This window comes from Puma concolor, chromosome D3 (genome assembly GCF_028749965.1).
Source record: "Puma concolor isolate L17-30 chromosome D3, mPumCon1.1.hap2, whole genome shotgun sequence".
Taxonomy (NCBI): domain Eukaryota; kingdom Metazoa; phylum Chordata; class Mammalia; order Carnivora; family Felidae; genus Puma; species Puma concolor.
In genome coordinates this window covers 26104444-26126270 of record NC_141678.1, presented here as the reverse complement: position 1 = coordinate 26126270, position 21827 = coordinate 26104444, and the positions used below count along the sequence as shown (strand labels likewise).

At 54.5% G+C, this 21827-nt stretch overlaps 1 protein-coding gene across 5 annotated transcripts in view; it reads right to left on the bottom strand.

Moving 5' to 3' along the window:
* Positions 1-6040: 6040 nt before the first annotated feature.
* Positions 6041-21827, bottom strand: part of HPS4 (HPS4 biogenesis of lysosomal organelles complex 3 subunit 2) — a 27845-nt gene continuing 12058 nt past the window's right edge. For 4 of the 5 annotated variants that reach the window (XM_086682190.1, XM_025933390.2, XM_086682192.1 and 1 more), the window contains 8 exons: positions 21310-21404; positions 19068-19140; positions 18123-18159; positions 17087-17183; positions 15677-16568; positions 10337-10469; positions 9736-9844; positions 6041-7284 (listed from right to left, as the gene is read on the bottom strand). In XM_086682190.1, the coding sequence (XP_086538316.1) occupies positions 7113-7284; positions 9736-9844; positions 10337-10469; positions 15677-16568; positions 17087-17183; positions 18123-18159; positions 19068-19140; positions 21310-21404 (1608 nt within the window). In that variant the 3' untranslated portion in view covers positions 6041-7112. Of the gene's footprint in view, positions 7285-7513; positions 9039-9735; positions 9845-10336; positions 10470-15676; positions 16569-17086; positions 17184-18122; positions 18160-19067; positions 19141-21309; positions 21405-21827 lie in introns of those variants that run through there. The other variant, XM_086682191.1, reaches the window with a different exon arrangement.

The window sequence follows — 21827 nt, the reverse complement described above, 5'->3', positions numbered from 1 at the left end:
GCCCCGCCCCCACCCCAAAGCCACTCATTTCTTTGTTCAAGGGGTGGGGCCCAGGTCTCAGTGTTTGTTTTAACTCACTTCCTGCCCTGATTCTAACATGTAGCTGGGGCCGAGGGTCCCACTCAAGAATGGCAAGGCCTTTGAAACCAGCCAGCTCTAGGTGAAAGTCTGGACTGTGCCCCTGTGCAACGCTGGGCAGGCTCCTTAACCTGGGTCTCTAACAGATGGCCCCTATTTACTTTTATTTTTTATTTAAAATTTTTTTTTTATTTTGAGAGAGCAGGCAGGGCAGGGGCAGAGAGAGAATCCCAAGCAGGTTCCACACTGCGGTGGAATCCCAAGCAGGTTCCTGTCACCGCAGAGCCCAGTGCAGGATTTGAACTCACAAACTGTGAGATCATGACCTGAACCGATATCGAGAGTCAGATGCTTAACCAACTGAGCCACCCAGGCGCCCCAGATGGCCGCTGTTTTTTTTTTTTTTTTTTTTTTTTTTTTTTGTTTATTTTTGAGAGAGAGAGTGTGAGCAGGAAAGGGGCAGAGAGAGAGGGAGACACAGAATCCAAAGCAGGTTCCAGGCTCTGAGCTGTCAGCACAGAGCCCGACGTGAACTCCCGGACCGCGAGATCATGACCTGAGTGGAAATCGAGAGTCAGACACTTAACCAACTGAGCCACCCAGGCGCCCCAGATGGCCGCTATTTTTAAGACTCTCTTCCAGCACTACCTTGTTGAGCCTCTTGTAAGATGTAACACCCCCATTCTCAGCTCTTGGGTTTCTAGGATCCGACCAGCCCCAGCTGTAGGACTGGGCTCACCATCCACACCCGGCCAGTCAGAGCCTTCCAAACCCCTGGCACTCAGGCGCTGGGTGAGTTGTGGTTGCTGTCCTTTGCCACCAGGAAGTCGTGATCCACTCTGTGAGGTTCACCTGTCAAACGGGCCTAATGCCTACTTTCATAGGCATAAAGTGAGGTTCGAATAAGATAATACTGTCAAGTTCTGGGTGGATGGGAAGGGCTCTGTTCGCATTTTTTAAATGGAAATATGAGAAGCGAAAGCTGAGCACAAAATGCTGTTTGTGAGGACCATCGGGCGCTGCTGCTCGCAACCTCCCCCTATGATTTACCTCCCAGCTAAATCTTGCAAACCAGATGTAAACACAGGGAACGGGACAGAATAAGGCCATATATTTTCGAGCTGCTGACAGATGGCAGTGAAAATACTCAAGCAGATTGGAGCATTACGTGGCAGGAGGCGACACACACAGAGACTGATTTACTTTCTGCCTCCTTCCCAGGCACCCGCCTTGGTCCTGACTTCTGATCGCCTCCCCTTCCCCCTGTCTCCCCGCTTCTGATGCGTTAGCCACCCCGGATCCGAGGGGAGAGTCCGTTTCTTCCTCGGGCACAGAGAGCACCGTGCACTCTTAAGAGATTCCTTTGCAGGTGTTATCGTCCCACGAGTACTGGGGGCCGACACTGGGGTAAAGCCGAGACAGTTGTGTGCATTTAACACAGAAGATGTGGGCTCAGAGCAGCAGTTGCCGGGAACAAGGTCATGTGGCCAGCTGGAAGAGGAGCCGGAATTAGAAGAAAGGTACCAAACGCACGGTCTGGCAGGCTTTGGAACCCCACCCATACCTTCAGGTCTCATCTTCATCGCCGGCACAGGGTACCCCCTGGAGATGCCATTTGCCCTTTTGGGACACTCACCGAACCCCTCACTTTGAGGGTCCACACAATATGCCACCCCTTTACATAATTACCCTTTCCTCTCCGTTCCCAAGAAGACGACACTGAGGTTCCGAGAAATAAAGTAACTTGGCCCCGTTTCCACAGCAGTAAAGTTAAAGGGGTGTGATCTGAGCTCCGGGCCCTGTCGCCAAAGCCCGCGTCCCTCAACTGCGGCAGGAACCCCTTTGGGCTGGATGGAGCAAAGGACATACGCAGTGCCTTGTCACCAGTGCGTGGGAGGTGGGGGCTGGCTTGTCTCCTCTTCTCTCCAGCCACAGGGCCTTGTGGGGTCTGGTGTTCAGGTCCCCCGGCCCTCCCCTGAGAGTGCGGGGCCCAGTTGAGCGGGAAAGCAGGGCCAAGAACACCACCGGCTCTCTGCTCGGACCCGAGGGCACACGGGCAGCCAGCTTCTTGGCTCTAACAGGATCCAGAAGCTCCGTGCATTTCATTCCCAGGAGAAAGACAGCTGATTTCAGGTTCCGACACTTAAAGTAAACAGAGGGGAAATGTCCTTTTTTTTCCGTTAGCCTTGAAGCCCTCGGAACCTTCCCCTTCAGCTTCCCAGATTCAACAAACGCACTGAACAAAAGATCCAGAGTCTCTTTTTTCCCTCCTCGGCCTCGTCGACAAGTGTTGGCTGTACACGTGTCCTCCCCAGTGTCCTTGCAGGGGCCCCAGGGGACTTGCCCCTCCCATTGTCCTGCTTCTCATCCATTCAGGAGCCGATGGACCCACTCCCCTTTGCCCCAGGACATTTGCCTGGGGGCAATGCTGGCAGGGCGGCGGGGCGTGTTAGTCTCCTGTGGCCGCCGTGATCAGTTGCCACGAAAACAGAACTGCATTCTCACGCACTTCTGGGGGCCCACGTCCGCAGTCCGTTTCACTGGGCCCGAATCAGCGCGTCACCAGAGTGGCCCCCCTTCCGGAGGCTCTAGGGCACAAGCCGTCCCTCACCTCTCCGGGCATCCAGCGGCCCCCGGCGTTCCTTGACTTGTGACCGTGGCGCTCCAGTCTCCGCCTCCACGTCTCCCCCTCTCGGTGTGGATCGTCTTGCTCTGCCTGTCAGATGAGGACACTTGTGGTAGCACTGAGATAATCCAGAACGTTCTCTGCATCTCCAGATTCTTAATCACACCAGCAGAGCAGTTATCATACGAGGTAACACAGGTGCCAGGGATGAGCACACGGTACCTTTGGGGGCCACCATTCGCACGGCACAGAGCACGTCACACCCCCTTGCTGCGGGGTGTGCGGTGTCAGAGGGGGTGCGAAGGGCTTGTCAGCCGCCGAAAGGACCGCCATGGGGTTGGCACTCGAGAGACCCCGGAGCCAGTCACTGCAGCCAGGCCTCCCGTGCTACCACTGTCAAGGTGACGGGAGCCAGTGATCCTAGATGCTTCCCTCCAGCAGGGAGCCAGTTTGATTAGGCTCAGGCGCCCCCCTAGGGACTGGAAGTCCTTTCCCAGCAGGAATCTGGTTGTCCTTATTAATCACTCCAGGGGAACTTGATCCTTAAGGTTCACGAGCTGTAAATGCTGGGCAGCAGATGCAGACTGACCCCAAACAGACCCTTTCACTCCCTGCTCATCCTGTGTTCCCCGCTCGCATAAGGCTGTCGTCCAGGATGACTGGGGCATTCAGGTGTCACTTGTAAACCAGATCCTGTCCTGCAGATGCCACCAGGGAGCACCTCCCTGGGGGCACGGGGCCCGCTCCGACAGAAGGGCCCCTGCTCTGGGGAGCCTCAAGTCTAGAGGCTAATTTTGAGGGTAGGGGCCCCGGGCTGTCATTAAGTGATGTCCTCATAGCCACCGGAAGCTCTGCAGTATCACACAGGAAGACGAGGGGTTAAGCGTTCCTCTTCTAGCAGCCTTGGGGCCACAGTCACGATCAAGGCTGCTGCTGAGGTCCCTGAGCCAGGCTCCACTGCAGAAAGTAAACGGGACCACAGAAGCAAAGGGAAGGGGTGTACAACATTTATGGACTTCACCTTTTCGGGATTAATCCCGGGTGGATGAGACTCGGTGGCGGGGGGGGGGGGGGTGGTCCTTTTCCATACACAATGGGTACGTATTGGACAGTCCCATCTTGGTGGAGAGCGGAAGAAGGTTCTCAGCACAAATTACTTTATAAAGCTGTCTTCTTCGGTCTGGTGCTGGGGGTGGGGGTGCTGGGGGGCACTGGCTGAGGGCAAGTTGGAGCCAGAGGACCGTGTGCCAAAGCAGCTGCAGCTGGGAGCCCAGAGGGCTGGGCCAGGGTGACGGTGAGCCGTTCAAGGCGTCAGCAGTGGGAGGCCACCCTCCAGACTGACCCCAGCTCCTGGACAAGAAAAAAGGTGAGGGGCTGGCCCTCACCCCCTCCTCTTGCTGCCTCCTGCCAACTCCCCCTTCTCAGCTCCAAGGCACGCATTCTAGGACCAAGAAATGATCATCCAGGGACCTTCCCAGCTTCCTCCCTCGTGCTACCCATGCTCCAGCTGATGGGTTTCCTCAAACTGCAGGGGAAAGCCTCACCGGTGCCCACACACCTCCATCACAGGCCTCCCAGAAAAGCGGGACAGGTAGGGCCAGGAAGGCTGGGGGCTTGGGGCCATTTGGGTGGACATTCACTTTCAGAAGAGGGTAGCCTGCATGGGGGCACCTGGGTGGCTGGAGTAAGAAGAGGGGCCAGGGCAGGGCCCAGACGAGAGGAAGCGGGGACCCGGCTGACTATCAGTGTCAGGCTCTGGGAGCCGGAGGGAGAAAGCTGAGGGAGTGATCACAGTATGTTCCTCAGTTGTCCAGCCCAGCTCTCCAAGGTGGGAAAGGGGGTACCCGGCGTCTGAGAAACTGCAGCTTTGTCTAGCATCAGGCTAAAAAGCAGTGCCGAAGCAGTACGGAACCTAGTTTGGTGGATGGGGTATTGGCATAAAAGTTGTCTTAATCATCTACCACCGTGTAACAAATGACCCCCAAACGGTGGCTCGGGACCACATGCGTTTATCAGGTCACATGCTTTCGGAAGGCTGGGAATCCGGAAGCAGCTTAGCTTGCTGGTTCTGGTTCAATTTCTCCAGAGGCTGCACTCATCTGAAGGCTTGACCGGGGCTGAAGCAAGACGGCTCCCTCACACGGCTGTGGGCAGGAGACCCTCACCACGAGGGCTCCTCCGTGGGCTGCTTGAACGTCAGCTTGCCCCAAATGAGGTGACCCGTGAGACAGAAGCTGCTGTGCGTTGTGTAACCTGCTCCCAGAAGTCATACTGTCGTCGTTACCATGTTCTATTCATTAGAAACGAATCACTAAGTACAGCCCACGCTCAGGGGAGGAGGACCAGATCCCTCATTTGTAGCAAAGCATCTGTGGATGTGTTTTGAAATGACCGTTGTGTGTGGCTGTCCATGTAACTGTTAAGACTTAATTTGGGGGGGGGAAGGAATAAAGGGGGAGCATCTGGCTGCTGCCTCGAGCATGGATTCTCAGAAACAGAGACATTTTGTATTAAGAGTGTTTTTTTTGAGGCTCAATGGCAGCCCTGAGAATGTAGAAGGAGAGAGAGGTTCCTGAAAGCAAACCCAGCAAGATTCAGGTCTGCAGATGGCAGGACATCTAGGAAAGCCAAGCAACTTGCTCGTGAAACAGATCCGGTCCGGAAGAGTCCTTGAACTCGGGCAGTTAGCTGAGCTGTGAGGAAGCAGATGACCATGGGTTCCGGGCTCCAAATTCTGTCCCCGTTTCAATACGTGACAGGTTGTGATGCCCCTGAGCTCAGAGCTGGGTCCCTCGGAATTCTGGTGTCCCAGCGAGCAAGAGGCAAAGCACGGCTATTTGAAAACACCCCACAGCAGGAAAGGACTGTGTGGTGTGTCCGTCAGTCATGGGAAGGTTCCTTGGCAGGCTGGCACAGAGGCTCATAGTGAATTTCTTCTTGGAAAATTTAGCGGAGCAGTAGGACAATACATGTCTGCCCTAGCTTGGGGAATGGTCCTCCTCCATCTGGGAACAGGACCCTTGTAGGCCGGCCAGTGGCAGCAGGGATTCCAGGGAGAGGTGGAAGGAAGGGTGGCTGGGCCTGGTGTGCTGGGCCAGCCACGCTGACCCGGCACAGCAGCTGCGGCCGGTCACCCTCACGGACAGACCATTCTGAAGTGCGCCTGCACTCACCTGCCTGCATCAATTCAGGCATGGCAAACTGTGTCCGTGCCAAATGGGCGCATGTGCGTGCGCGCACGCACACACACACACACACACACACACACACACACACACACAAAATATCTTTACCTTAACTTTCTCACTAGAGAGGTCACCATGACTCACAACTCAATAGCATTTTGGGCTGTTTTATTTTTAGCCCTGGACAACTCCTTTCAAGACAAGACACGGTCACAAACATTAGGCACTTGTTCACCGACATGAAACTATTAACATTGCAGTTTCCAAACAGAAGTCTCAGGTACTCCCAGTAAACAGTTCAGACCCTGGTAAAGATCTCATCCTGTGTTCTGTATCACATTATTGTAAACTTTCTGCCTGGAGCATGGGCCCGGGAACACGGATGAACGCTGCTGCCTTTCATGCAGCCACCGCTGGAAAGCACAGCTTGGCTTTTGCCCCGTTTTGAGAACTCCTGTTTGAGGACCTTCACTGGAGAGGGGCCAGCTGCATGGCCCACGTTGCACCAAAGGCGCACGGGCCGGTGTGCCATCACCCAGTTCCCGGGGCTCACGGCTACCTTAGAACCCCAGGCTCCCTCCCATGTTATCAAGACTTGCCCCCACTGTGGGTGTTCCAAAGAACAGAACAAAACTCCTGGTTTTGAATATAGTTCTAGAAGCATGCAAACGAGGTGCTTCTGGCATCCCTGCCTGCCTCCCTGCGTTGCTCGTCCAGACCTCCCGGGGGGGCCACTCCAAAGAACACCTACCTGAGGTGTGGGGGTTCGGTCTGCTGGCTGACAAATCCTACCCCCTGCAGCCCTGCCTCACACCGCCCCCTGGACTCAGGACAACAGGGTTGCAGAGAAAATGCTCGTGGTACTAGTTAGGGTCCAGATGCAAGAGCAGCGAAAATTGACAGGTGCCCAAGACCGCGTGTGACGGGACAACTACCTGGCCCTGGCTCTCTTTGGTTGGGAGCCAAAAGCACCCGGCCCGGCCGCAACCTGGCCAGCGTAACAAAGCCCTTTATCGCGTGCTCCAGGTCCGCTGACCCGAAGAACTACCCGCTCAAGCCCCAACCTACAAAAGGAGTGACACGCACGCACGTATCATCATGTTCCTACAAGGGGAATGTGCCGAGGAAACTAGAACAGAGGGACTTTCAAGAAGGCGCAACTTCTTTGCTATTCGACTTGCTCATCCTCTCCTGGGGTGATGAGCTTCCTGCCGCAGCCCGGTTCAGAGCAAGTTCACCCCGTGCTTCAGCAGCTTCTGCTTGGCTTTGCCGGGGAGGCTGAAGGCGCCGTCCTGCGGGCTCGGGAAGCCGGAGCTCCGCGCCGCCACCGCCAGCTGCTGGAAATAGGTCTCCTGGACGGGGCTGCAACAGGCATACACGGCCGTGGAGGCGTTTCTGAGGGGGAAGAAAGAAGACAATGGTCCCAGGCTGCCTGGGCAGGCCTCTGACCACACAGAGACCTTGGGAGGTGCTCGGCAGGGGCCCAGCGACCCCAAATGCTGGCGGGACGGTGGGGGGGGGGGGGGGGGCGGGCAGCTGCTGCGGTTCGGGGTTCGACTTGCGCACTCGAGTTCCAGGCTTCGGTGCCAAGAGACGTCTTCCTTCCTTTCGACTCTCTGGAGGCTGGCGCTGTCCGTGGCGGCCCTGGCCACAGAGCCCGAGGTTAGGGTAAGTGTAGGACTGTGCTGGTGGGTGCACGTTTGGCTGACAGCAGAGCAGCTCCGCCAAGCGCTCTCGGGCAGCCTGGCTCAGTCCTCACCCAGCCTTACGCAGCAGCAGCGAGGGCACCTGGAGGCGCAGGGCTGGGCGATGCTGCCAGGCTGACGAGCACAGACAGTGTCCACGGAAGGCGGCTGGATGAGTGGGGGCAGTGAGGGCAGAGGAGAGGGCTGCGACATCAAGTGACAGGAAACCTGTCACAGAAGCGGAGGGAGGGGTGAGGGGCCCGGGCAAAGGAGGACCCACTAGGGAGGAAGTGACTCCGGGGCCAGGCAACCACCTGGTTCCCTGATCCTGCCTGTCTCGGACTATTTCCCCGCTGGGCCTCAGTTTCTCCAAGTCTAGTAAAAGGGAGTGGAGTCAGGGACCCTGGGCCCAGCTCACTGGGATTGCTGCTTCCAGGGAAGGTAGGAGGAGAATCCCATCTTCCTCCAGCTTCCCCCTCTGGGACCTCAAGGGGCCAGAAGGGTCCACCTGGCCTACGTGTTTTGTGGCACTTGCTAGACAGCGGGATGAGTCACGGACGAGTCATCACAGGCACCCGGAGGGAGCACCGCGGCCTGGTGGCTACAAGCCTGGAGCTGGGCTCACACACGCATGATCCCAGGCCCGTGGCTTCCTAGCTGGGTGCCCCCTGCTAAGTTACTCCTCCTGAGTCCCAGCTCTAAGTCCCAGATCTGCAAAATGGATATGACAACAGTGAATCCCATCGCTGAGACTTTTCTTGAGACTAAATGAGGAAAACACACAGAAACTGCTTAGTACATGGTGAGTGGTTAAGAAATGGTGGCCGCTGTTTCTGTTACTATTAAAATAAGCCACGGATGCCAACACAAAACCCCACGTGGCTCCAAAATACTGCAGGGCCACAAGGTGGTTAATACATCCCAAGCTGACATTTGACTCATTTCCATCCCTCTCTAAACAACCTCCCCCCCCCCACACACACCCTGACACAACCGGTTCCCAAACCAGTGACTGTAAATGTCCCTCTAGGTTGCCAGCTTGGGGCAGCTCTGACTTAAAGCCAGAGGAGGCACATTTATCATGGGAAAATATCTTGAAATACTGACCCCCGGGTACAGGGCATTAGCACCACGTCACCATGATGGCCGAGGCCCCCGTGTGCGTCTGTGGGAGCCCAGCGGCCGCGCCCCTCCCTCTCGACCACCCTGCCCGCCCCTGAACTGGAAATATGGGGACACAGCGGGCACTTCAGAGTCAGAGAGATGTGGGTTCAAATCCTGGCTCCGCCCCTTAATCAGAATGTGACCCTGGGACAAGTTGCTGATCCTTTTTGTGCTTCGGTATCCGCATCTATACAATGAAGAGGAAAAAACGCACTTTCCCAAATCGTTGCCAGGATTCGGTGGAATCACAGACATACAGTGGGCCCTCCCCTTCTGCCCTCTAACTTGCCTTATGTTCTCCTACCGGTTTCATTAGAGGAGCATGTAGGGAGAGAAAGGAGAACTCAGTTGGTTAAAGGCTATAAATTACAATGCTAATTTATGGAGCTATACCTACCAACATGGCGATGGGTAGGATACATCATAAAATGAAAAAAGAAACTTGTAAAAACAGCACGTTAGTGTGATCCTGTTTTCTAGAAGAAAGGCTATTAGCATAATGAAAATACTGACCGTCTATGTTTTATAAGCAAAAAAGCAAACCCCAAACAACAAAACCTGGAGTACGAGACACCAAACGATTATCTGTGGGGATCTTTTGGGTGTGTGGCGGGTGAGGGGAGGCGAGCGTTTTACTTCACAGATTCGGGTCAGTCTGTTTTGCTGTAAGCACATGACTCAGGTCAGATGGCAGCAACAGCACTCAAGCATCGCTCCAGGCAAGGGACAGAGGCCCCCTGTCCCCGCAAGGCGGTGGGGACCTCAGCTTTCCTCACTGTTGCAGCTTATCGTCTAAAGCAGGTCCGAGCCCCAGGCAAGTCCCCAGAAAATACAGGACGTGGGAAAGCATGACAGGAGGTGACGGCGGGCAGGGGAGCGGACCCAAGGAGAAGCCCTGGAATGTTCTTCATTTCGTGATGCGTAAGGCTGTGGCCCGGACCCCTGGGAAGGCCACTCTGGGTGCAGGACTTCAAGAGGGACCCTGGGGGACGCTCACCTGATGGTCATCTCATACAGCGCAGGCAGCCGGGCAAAGTCCGAGTGCATGAGGCCGACGGCCCGGAGAAAGCGGCGGTCCTGGGTGGTGGCCACCTGTGGCAGGTTCGCTTGTGGAAGAGGACACAGAGGTTGTGGCAGGGGATTCCCCCGGCCGACCGGCTCACCCCCGGCACTGTAGGCTGGGAGAGCGTGTGGCTCGCGGCCACGGGCGCAGGGGCCCAGGGTGTCGGCCACCTACGGCTGCCACCATGCGAGGCAGCACGCGCTATCCCTGTGAATGAGCAACGCCGGGTTTCCGCCCATGGATCCCACCGCTTTGAGGCAGACCTTATCACAGATATTTGAACATGTGTGTGCTTCTCTCCAAATGTTGGAGAAACAACCAAAAAAAGACAAATGAGTAAGGGAGTGTTTGCCAAGCGGATTCTAAACTCAGTGGGAGCTGGCTCCAAGCGAGAAAGCAGCCTCTTAACCGCGGTCCACAACTCCGGGCGGAGCACCAACAACGGGGCGCCGGCCCCGAGTATGAACCCACCCCCCCCACCCCCCCCGACCCCCCACCGCGAGGAGACACCCTGGCCCCGCACGCCTCTCCTTACTGGTCAGCACATTCTGGATGCGGTCATAATGCGTGAAGTTGTACGTCCTGCTGGGGAAGGCAGCGGCGTCTTTGGGCAGCGTCTCCTTCAGGTGGACCTCCAGCCCGTTCAGGGACGCCAGGCTGCTGTGGTACTGCGGACGGGCAGCGGAGACTTAGGAATATCCCCGTGGCCATCCGATTGAGCAAAAACGACCCTTGGGGCGACGCCTGGGCGGCTCAGTCGGCTAAGCACGCGACGCTCAGTTTCGGCTCAGGTCGTGATCTCGTGGTTCGGGAGTTCAAGCCCTGAGTCAGGCGCCACGTGGAGAGTGCGGAACCTGCTTGGGATTCCCTCTCTCCCTCTCTCTCTGATCCTCCCCCGCTGGTACACGTGTGTGCACACACACTGTCTCTCAAAATAAATAAGTAAACTTAAAAAGAAAGGACTCTGACCGGTGTTTTTACCCATTTTTAGGGAAGTACTAACTCTTGCCCTTATGTTTTGATGTTTTCCTAAAATGGCAGAAAAATCAGAAGACAGGTGAACGGAAAAGCTGAAAAGGAAGCAGAGAAAAACGGTCCATAACCTGACCACATAGTCGTCGCCACTGCCGGCATCTTGGTACATCTTCTGACCGTGACTTTCCCGCCCGGGCACACATTTTCATAGCACGGGTGGCCGGTCCCACCCCCAGTGCTTCTCGCCAGGAGCCTGGGCTGAGAAGCACCCCCCCCCCCCCGATTGTCTGCAGTGAGTTTGCCTCTCTCTGGGGCATCTAGAATAGTACCAACCACACCCCCAAACAGGGATCAGATGGACTTCTGTGCTCTGTGGTTCAGAGGAGGAATCTGGTTGAGGAAAGCTGTCTGGGAGGGGAGGCCCAACCACCTGTATTTTAAAACAACCTCCCAGGATGAGTCACGTGCAGGTACAGCTGAGAACACAGAACTACACCATTTTGTAGGATTCTTTCTTTTTTTTTTTTTTTTTAACATTTATTTATTTTTGAGACAGAGAGAGGCAGAGCATGAACAGGGGAGGGACAGAGAGAGAGGGAGACACAGAATCCAAAGCAGGCTCCAGGCTCTGAGCTGTCAGCACAGAGCCCGACGTGGGGCTCGAACCCACAGACCGTGAGATCATGACCTGAGCCGAAGTCGGACGCTTAACCGACTGAGCCACCCAGGCGCCCCGTAGGATTTTTTCTTTATAGAATAAAAATGGGATCAAACCATAAATAACGATTGATATGAGTTTTATAGCTTAATGATACAGCATGAACTATGCTCTCCGTCCTTAAAACTATTCTCTTGCAACGTCAAATATCATTCTCCAACGGCTGTCTGGTAGTCTTTGAGTTCCGCTTTGGACTTGACCAAATACATCGGTCGCAGCCTGAGGGACTCGGTCTGAAGCATGGCCCCCTCCCGCCCCTGTCCTGAGGCTGCTTTGGCCACGAGAAGGCCACCGCCGCCCCGGGGAAGCAGGTGGCTCATCCTGGCCAGATGATCAGGGGCAAGTTAACTGAATTTTCTGTGTCTCACTTTTTTTTTCCATCTGCAAAATGGGACGACGACAGGGCTGTTGAGTGCAGTAAGTGAAAATAACACACATAAAAGTCCACTGTAAGCTCTGAAAGTGCTACCCTGGGGGAAAGGCATTTTTACAGAGTCAAGAAAGCGAAAGTTATCGTCAAAGAAGAGGGATCTTTTTAACGGGCACTTTTAACCACCGCTCGTCTGTGGACTGTTACTCAACAGCCGTGTGGAAAAATAAGCACACGTGAAAAGTACAGAGTTGGAAGAGTACTGGGCTCATGTTAGTTCTTCTCTCTGAGTGTCTTAGAAGTGATTTGCGGGGCACCTGGGTGGCTCAGTTGGTTGAGCGTCTGACTTCAGCTCAGGTCACGATCTCGTGGTTTGTGAGTTCGAGCCCCGCATCAGGCTCTGTGCTGATAGCTGGGAGCCTGGAGCCTGCTTCAGATTCCATGTCTCCGTCTCTCTCTGCCCCTCCCCCGCTTGTGCTCTGTCTCTCAAAAATGAATGTTAAAAAAAAAAAAAAAATTAAAAAAAAAAAGAAGTGATTTCCAAAGGCAATACATCTGCACACAAGGGTTCAACCTTTATATCCGCAGCGCCTAGCACAGTGCCAGGCCCCTAGTAGGTACGCGATAAACATCAACACAGTGAGCAGATAAAGGGGCAGATCCAGTGCAAGCACATCCCACTTATGGGCTATTGCGTTTAAACTGAGGTGCGTGGTAAAAAAGTCAAAGGACCCATGCTCAGGGATCTCCTGGTCCGATCATCGCTATAGCATAACAGACACAGCCCTTCACCGATGCTAACGAGCCTATCTGAATAGATGGGCGCACACACCCGCACAACCTGTCACCAGGAAATCAGACTACAGCCTCGCTGGAAGTTTCTGGACCTCAGGAACCTCGTAACCGTCATCCCTTCCATCCTGAGCTGGTGCCCAAAGGAGGGGATAATGGGGACAGAAAGTGAGGTGTGCTAAAACCCGAGTTTTTCCTGTGGGTACTGAACTCTGCTTCTGGAATTTTCTGCCCAACTTGTAGTCAAGGTAAAATCACTTAAGCAAAAACACACATTCACACGATGTTGTGTCAAATGATACGCAGACGAGTTTTTACTGGGAACCAATGCTGTCATCTATATGAGGGGTCAGCAAACCACGGCCCGGGTGCCAAATCCAGCCAATTGCCTGTTTTCATAGAGCCTGAGAGCTAAGCATGGTTTTTACAAATTTATATGGTTAGGAAAAAAAAAAAATCAAAAGAATAATATTGTGACATATGAATATCATACGAAGTTCCAATTTCCGTATCCATGAGTAACGTATTATTGGAACACAGCCACTACGTTTATTTACATATTGTCTGTGATTGTTATTGTCTTACAAGAGCAAAGCCGAATAATTGTACAAAGCTGAAAATATGTGCTAGGTCTTGCTTTACATTCCAAGTTTGCCAAGCCCTGATATATGCTAACACACACGTGATCCCCATGACGGCCCCAGGATATATGAAGCTGGGCTGATTCCTGGACCCTCCAGCTTCTAATCCATGGTAAAGCAAGGGGCCTGAATGTCAGCGTGTGCCAAAATGTGCTGAAGAAATGATACAATAACATGCGCTCACCCAAAGCACTAGTTTCACGGGGGACAGGTGCATTTTCATGAGGTATTTTGTGCTAACACCATGGCACTAACCTCAAGCCTCATCCTACTGTAGCGACGAATAACTGATCTGATCACTGTACTTGAAGGTCGGTGAGATTATCTTGGGTTTTGAGAAGGAAACTATTGGTGGCTCTATGCTGCCCCCTGGTGTGAGCGTACTCCGTTTTCTCTGAACCATTCCCCACCTCTCTTAGCGGCTCCCCACCCCCACCCCTTTCCACCTGCTCCCCACCCCCGGCCGAGGCAAACACGAAGAGGTGGCAGATCATCTGCTGAAAGACGAGTTGGCAAATGGCACGAAGATGACCTGGTGGTGTGTAACGTGACCAAGGAGCCCTTTCAAAGAGGGCGGGGGAGGGGGTGTCCTCACTGCCACATCTGAACTGTAGTTTACCATTCTTCAGGGGACTGGCTTTTCTAGACAGCAACAGAGGGTCTGGAGGGAAATCAGGTCAAGTGTTTTGGATGCAGGCCCAGGACAAAAAGGCAATAAAACATCTCTCCCAATTATAAAACAGGCAACCTCTGGGCTTGGTCAACAAAACCTGCTCTCAAAACGGCAAGCCGATCAAAGTTATTCCTGACCCTTTTTAGAAAAGACGAGTTTTTCTTCTTCATTAAGCTGCCTCTCTTTCCTGGGGCCCACCCATCTGTTTCTCCTTTGCATGAAAGCCCACAGAGGCCGCTGTCCTGATATGGAGGACCTGCTCGTGATAAACCAAGTCAGACCCCTTGAGGGTCAGATCAGTGGGGGAGCAGACAGGCGGGGGCGGCGAGACGAGGAACAAACAAAAATTCCAGACCCTCCACTCCCATCAGGTCTCCCGATGAGGCTGTTTTCTTCCTGGCAGAACGGGGATTACAGTGCCTACCCCCAGTGCTGTTCTCAGGCTTGGCTGAAGTAACAGATGTAAAGGCTTCAGCATACAGTGAATGCAGAATACATTTTAATCTACTTCCTTCCTCAGGAGCAGCCCGTGCTATTTTTTCTTTTTCTTTTTTTCTTTTTTTTTTGGTGGGGGAAAAGTAAAGGTATCATATCCACTTCACTGCACCTGAATGCTGGGCCTTCAAAACAACCTGTCTAAGGCTTGGCACGAAGCAGAAGAGGCCATGAAAACCAAGGCATCGGGGAGAGGACGCCCACAGAACCACCACCATGCGTCCCCGTGCAGTGTCAGAAGGAGACAGATAAGTCACTCAGAGCTGCGGGGAAGGAGGGTGCGGGAAGCGAACAGGCCGCCCTGGGTACTGCGGGGTCTGTGGAGCGGGGAGATAAGCCAGCCAGGGCTGGAGAGGGGCAGCGGCTTGCCTCGGGGCTCTGTGCAGAGGAAGCTGCCTTCCCTCCCCGCTCTGTGCTCCAAGGTGACCCTCTCACTTATGGAGGGTCACCAGCCCTGCATGCTAATGAGATCAGCTTAGAATAATATAGATTTAAGAACAAAACAAGGCAAGCCCCAGGACACCATCTGCCCTGCAGCAACTTCTGCCAACTAAGGCAAGACTGTTACTATAGCAACTGGATCTCCAGCGTGGGCCTAAGCTCCAAGCTCGGAGCAGGTCAGTTCACTGCTAGAAGCAGGGAAGGGGCTGGAACGCTCGAAGTGGAGCCTTCCGGAGCCAGTCAGCATTTCAGATGTCCAAGGTCCTTTAGGAAGGAGCTACAGATCACCGCAGTTCGGTGCAGGGAGACTACGGCCTCCAGAACACTCCCCACCCAGGCTGTGGCACGTGCAGAGGACAGACTCCAGCTGACACAGAACCCGCAGGTGCCCGGGCTGGGAAGTGAGGCCACGGGGGACGCGGGGGGGGGGGGGGAGGGGGAACGCACGACAACGGCTGTGCTCCCGGTCTCCACCTGCCAGTACCCCCCACACTGCCGAGGGGGAACCAGAGCATCGCAGCCCTGCGCTCTGGGAAACTGGAGGAAGCAGGGAAGGGCCAGAGAACGGACTCCTGTTGGACACCCCAGCCCCCAGCACTGTGCTCTGCGCTGGACGACTCGTCCCCACGAACCCAGGGCGTAGGTACCACCCTCATCCCCTCCGCGTAGAGTGGGACTTCGGCGCAAGGTCACGTGGCACCTGTGCGCCGCCCTGAGGGGAGCACCTTCCTGCCCGTCCCCTCCCAGCAGACAGGTCTGTGCACACTCACCACCTCCTCGATGGCTGCGTCATCGCCCAGCAGCGGCTCCTCGGCCAGCAGGGACAGCACCAGCCCGTTGACATCGTGGGTGTAGAGGTTCATCGGCACAAGCCCCTCACGGGATGTGGGGGCTGACCTCGGGTCATTTCTGTTTGCAGAGGGACCGTTGTCCTGAGACTCTGCCAAGTCAGAGCCGCCGGGTGTTGAGCGGCTGTCACGAACCCCAACAGGCTGCTCTGTGCCTCGTTCGCCCACGGGAAGCATGGTTCCTTCCTGCCTCGAGTCTGAGCAAGGCCATGACCACGGCCTGCTCGTCCTTCCAGGGAGGCGGTCTTCCCTGGGAGAGGGGGCTGGGCTGCTGTCCCCTGGAAGGTCGTTGTGCCGCTCCAGGGCTCCGTTCTGGGGGGGGATCTCAGGAGTGGACAGAGACAGGAAGCTGCTGAGGGCATCAGGCGGCTTGGGTTCCTGGCTGCCAGAGTCACTGGCACATTCCTCAAAGCAAGGACTGCCACCATCTGGGGCACACGTACTCGGGAGGGCAAAATAACCCGGGCACATTCCTGTTTCCCGAGCTTCTGGAATGTGGATCTCAGACAAGTCCGGTTCCTCCTCCGCCCAGGGCAGACGAGGTTCCCTCGCCAGGGAGCCCCGGAGACCAGGACCCTTGTCCCTGGCCGGGCTGTGCTGTCTTGCAGGCTTGACGTTCTCCAGATCACGGCCAGGTAAGCGCCTGTTCTCCCCCTTGCCATCTGGCCATGCTACGTCAGGACCCGTAGGCTCGGGAGTGGTTGCCAACGTCCAGGCCGCAGATCCCACGTGGCCAGTGGCGTTTTCGGTGGGGGCAGATGTGCTCCAACGCTGGGCTGAGTGCTCCTGGAGTCCGGCCGGCGGGGCAGCCGAGCTAGCAAACCAGACAGACGTGACGGAGGGGCGCCCGACTGAGGGCAGGACAGGTGCCCTTCCCCGGGGGAGACTGAAGCATCGCTTCTCTAAAGAGCAGGGCCCTCAGTGACAAGTGGGTGCCCAAGGCCACAGAGCCCAAGAGGCCATCGTGGTCAATCCACAGGAGTAAAAGTAGGCGATATCTGGCCCTCGGGGCTTCACGCGGTGCTACGAGACCGCGTACTGGCAACGGCAGGGCCCCTGCTGAATGAGAGCCACCCCGCCTGGAAGTCTACTCTGAGTCGAGCCTTACGCTAGACGTTGTACGTACGCTATTTCCAATTTTGACTCCGAGCCCGTGAAGTAGGTTATTACTGGGTCCGATTTACAGCCAGGGAGTGGACTTGCCCAAGGTCACACAGCTGGTAAGCGGCAGAGCTGGGACCTGAAACCCACACCCATCTCGCGAGGCCAGCCGCCCCAGGTGCCCCTTCCATAGCAGAGCGTGGGGAAGATGGAAGGCTGGCCTGTTTGTACCTCGTTTCCTGCTCCATTGGGAACTCGTGAAGACTGATGGCTTCCTCTTCGGTCAGGAACACAGGCATGATCTGGACATTTGCGGGGAGTGCCGCTCCTAGAATCACAAAGCAACACAGACAGGGCTCTGCCATGGGCCGGGAAGATGGAGGGACAGTAACTACGCTTGGGGTGACCCATCCAAACGACACGCCGACTTGGGAGAGCAGCCCCGACACACTCCTCAGCCCAGAACAAAAGACACGAAACCGCAGCTAGAGTTCTGTGCCCGGTGGGGAGGGAGCTCTCGTGGGCAGCTTTATTCCTCGCTGTGGATAAAGGTGACTTGGGGGAAGAAAAGCTACTGGCACTTAAAAAACGAACGAAAACAGAATAAAAGCTGGAAAAATCTCCTCCAACTGACAAAAGGGATCTGCCCTAACTTATGCTTCAAACTAAAACAAAATCACCCGCTCAGGGATGCCCCTACATCCTGCAGAAGGTCTTTCTGGCAACTGCTGTTTCTCTTGGTCTCCTGTAACCATGATCCCCTGGACCTCGTTTGGGCAGTCCTGACAATGAGGTGGTGAGCATCTGAAAACAGGGATTGGAAAGGTACACGTAGACTCAGGAGCTTTACAACTAGGATTCTGATGGGTAACTTTGTTCTTTTTTTTAAGTTACAAAAAAATTTTTTTTAATATTTACTTATTTTTGGGAGACAGAGAAACAGAGTGCAAGCAGGGCAGGGGCAGAGAGAGAGGGAAACACAGAATCCAAAACAGGCCGCAGGCTCCGAGCTGTCAGCACAGAGCCTGACGTGGGGCTCGAAGCCACGAACCGTGAGGTCATGACCTGAGCCGACGTCGGATGTTTGACCGACTGAGCCACCCAGGCGCCCAGGGTAACTTTGTTCTCAAAGCTCTAGTCTGTTTCCCTAATCTCTGAGCACAGGAAGTAACGCACGGGACCGCTGGGCCTCTCCCGTGACTTGTGTAGGGACAGGCGGCATAAAAGGCTATGTTCTCAAGAGGCAGCGATGCACCTTGCTACTTACCATGTTCCTGCAGGGCACCCCCTCCTGCAGGTATTCTCTGAAAATAAACACACACAGAAGTTGGCTCCGGGTTCTGCCTTCTCCTCCGGACCGAATCATCGGCACTGTGTGGTGCCATCTGCTCGTAAAATGTAGCCAGGCCCAGAACGCTTGCCCCGGCCACATGCCAGCAGCGAAGCAGACGGCACAGAAGCTCCCCCAAGCTGCTTGCTCTCCACCACGGCCGGGGTCAGACGAGAACCTGCGCCTCCCCAGGCCGCGGCTCCCCGCAAACGCACATCAGGCTTCATGGTCTGATCTATTTCCCTCCTCTGGGAATGAGGGCGAGGATTCCCGGTGTCTTTTCCACCTCGGGAGAACTCACCTGCCATGGTATTCCCACTCCTGCCACAGCCCCGGCGTGGAACGCACACACATTCCACCGTAACAAATACAGAAACGTCCGGGACCCTCATGATAAAGGATGTGACCTAAACCAAATGCTGTGCTAGATCTCTCTTGTTTATTCTGATTCACAGTCAAGGTGACAAGCCTAATTTTCTCTGAAACTGGGAATTTTCTCAAAAGAGCTTTCCAGACAATTCATCCGAAGGTTCCCAAACAACCCACAAAAAAAAAAAACAAAACAAAAAAACAAACGAAAACTCTTCCGGCCAGCATGACTTTCGCTCCTAAGAAACAGTGGCTTTCTTTGTTTTTTAGTGGCTTTTTAAAAAACTCATGTTTCAAGTTATATAATTGTACTTGAGACAAAAATCAGCTCCCCAATCACATAGACTTCCCTCACCCACAAGCTAATACTGTTAATCTTGGGTATATTTTCCTTCAAGGTTATGCATTTTTTTAAATGCCTTGAAATCACAGCACATAAAATTCTATTTTTCTGCTTAAGAGACTAAGGCTGTGGATGAAGCATCCCAGCCAGGTGGGTGGACTTTACAATACCTGGTCCCGAGGTACAGCTGGATGGATCAGGACCTTAGCCGTGAGGGACGGTGGGAGCTGGGTGCTAACAATCCTAGGTCACAGGAGCAAGAACAAAAACAAGGACACCGTGAGACAAAATACACTGCAGGATTCTTAACAACCCATGTTGGCGAGGGTCTTGGGGACATAGCCAGTGGGAGTTTCAGCTGACAAAGCCCTTATGGAGGGCACTCTGGCCATTCCTACCTAACTTCAGAATGTCCAAACGCTTTGACCTGCCTTGTACCAAGATGCATACTTAAGAGTATTCATTACAAGGGCACCTGTGTGGCTCAGTCGGTTAAGCATCTGACTCTTGATTTCAGTTCAGGTCATGATCTCACAGTTCGTGAGTTCAAGCCCCACATCAGACTCTACAGACTACTTGATATTCTGTCTCCCTCTCTCTCTCTGCCCCTCCCCTGTTTGCTCTCTAAATCTCTCTCAAAATAGGGGTGCCTAGGTGGCTCAGTCAGTTAAGTATCTGACTTTGGCTAAGGTCAAGATCTCATGGTTCATGGGTTCGAGCCCCGCATTGGGCTCTGTGATGACAGCTCAGAGCCTGGAGCCTGCTTCGGATTCTGTGTCTCCCTCTCTCTCTGCCCCTCCCACGCTCGCGCGCCTCTCTCTCTCTCTCTCTCTCTCTCTCTCACACACACAAAAATAAACATTAAAAAATTTAAATCTCTCTCAAAATAAATAAAAATAAACTTAAAAAAAAAGAGTTACGTGCTACAGAAAAAATGGTAAAATAGTCACAAAATGGATGAACACCTAAATGTCCATCGAAAAGAATACGCAGTGAAGTGAATCACGGCACAGCTGTAATACCAAAAACTGTGCGGCAATTACAAGAATGAAGTGGATCAGCATGGACTGATAAATCTCTACTGTACACGTTGAGGAACCGTATGGGCCCGTTGACAGAGGCAGCAAAAATAAACAGAAGCAACATATGTGACGCTGTACTGGAACCACATGGAAAAGCAAAGGATACAGATCAAACTGCTAGCAGCAGCAAAAATGCGTTCGTGCATTAGGTGTCTGATTTAAAAATACACGAGAAATGCAACATAAGGGGAAAATACCATTCTTGATGCAAGGCCACTGGTGAGCCTGGAGGCACCACAAGCAGGTTCGGAACCATCATAATGAGAGGGGCGCCTGGGTGGCTCAGTTGGTTAAGCATCTGACATCAGCTCAAGTCATGATCTTGCAGTTTGTGGGTTCAAGCCCCACATCAGGCTCTGTGCTGACAGGTCATATGCTGGAGCCTGCTTCTAATTTGTGTCTCCTTCTCTCTCTCTGCCTCTCCCCCACTCACACTCTGGCTCTCTCTCAAAAATAAACATTAAAAAAATTTTTTTTTTTAAAGAGCCATCATAATGAGACAACGGAGAAAGCATGAGGGTCTGCCGTCCCAAGGGCCATCGGAAAGCAGGGCCTGTGCTCCGTCTGTCCACATCTGCCCTCTCTTTTCATTCTCCACAAAGGTTCTTTCCCAGTAGAGAAAATTCAGCAAGCAACCTGTCCGAGGCCAGGACTGGAAACCCACCAGGCTGTCAGGCCCCCAGACCTTCTCCAGTCACACATTCATCCAGGCATCAGAAAGCTCTGGACGCAAGCAGCGGCCGTCCATGAGGAGAGTGGCCTCAGACCACACGTGGAGGGGCCCTCAGGCACTCGGGCTCACTCTGATGCCCTCAACCACGCGAAGAGGTGTGGGGAGATCTCAGAGGCCAGCAAGAGATGGACCCAGCCAGGCGGCAGGCAGAAGCCCAAGCAGAAGCAGGTGAGGCCGCTCTGCGCTGTGCAGAACCGGCCACGGAAGGGCAGCAGGGCCCCAGGCAGCGGGAGGGGACCGCAGCAGGCTCCCACACCCCTTCCCCTCCTGTGCTGTCAGCAAGCTAGGGCGCCCCGAGTCAGCACTTTGTAGACTGATGACTATAAAGGCACGCCCCATCACGAGACTCACGCGGATCTCTCTAAAATGTGCCTTTTACATTCCTAGCCCTTTTCTGGACATGATGGCCAATTTCCCAGTGTGGCCGAAAGACAGGTATGTGCCCTAAGTCAAATATCGACTATCTGACATTTGCCAAAGCAGCCATCTTGGAACGGGCCAGGGATGGGGCTCCCGGCCCGTGATCTGGAGGAGGCCGGGCCGGTCTGGTTCGGTGGCAGGGGGCTGGGGTGTGGGAGAGACGCTGGCGTTACTCACAGTCCCTTGTAGAAGATACAGCCGGCCAGAATGTGAGGCGAGCGCTGGCACGTCTGCAGAATGAGGGCTGCCTTCAGCAACAACAGGGGCTCCACCTATGCAGGGCAAGAGGCACACCCACAAATCAGCGTGCTCACCATCGGCAAAGGTGGAGAGAGCAGGGGGCTTCATAGAACACGTGGACAGGTCCTAACCCAAAACTGGGGAAAAGGACAATGTGCCACGTGGTAAAATCCGTGTCACGCCTTGGGTCTATGTTCCACCTCTCTATATCCGGAACCCCGGCCGACACGAAATGCCCAATTCTTGGAACGAGGAGGCTTCTGCAGAAGCGAGGAGGTGCGGCGAATACGGCACACGGCCACTCGTGGGGACAAGGTAGGTCTCCCTCAGGAGAAGGACTACGGATGCTGAGACCAGGAGGCAGTGGGAGAGGGGAGCCCACCCCTCAAACACACGGCGTGGCACCAGGTAAAGCCACACACCCCCTCCTCTCCCCTCCCTCTCAAGCACAAGCC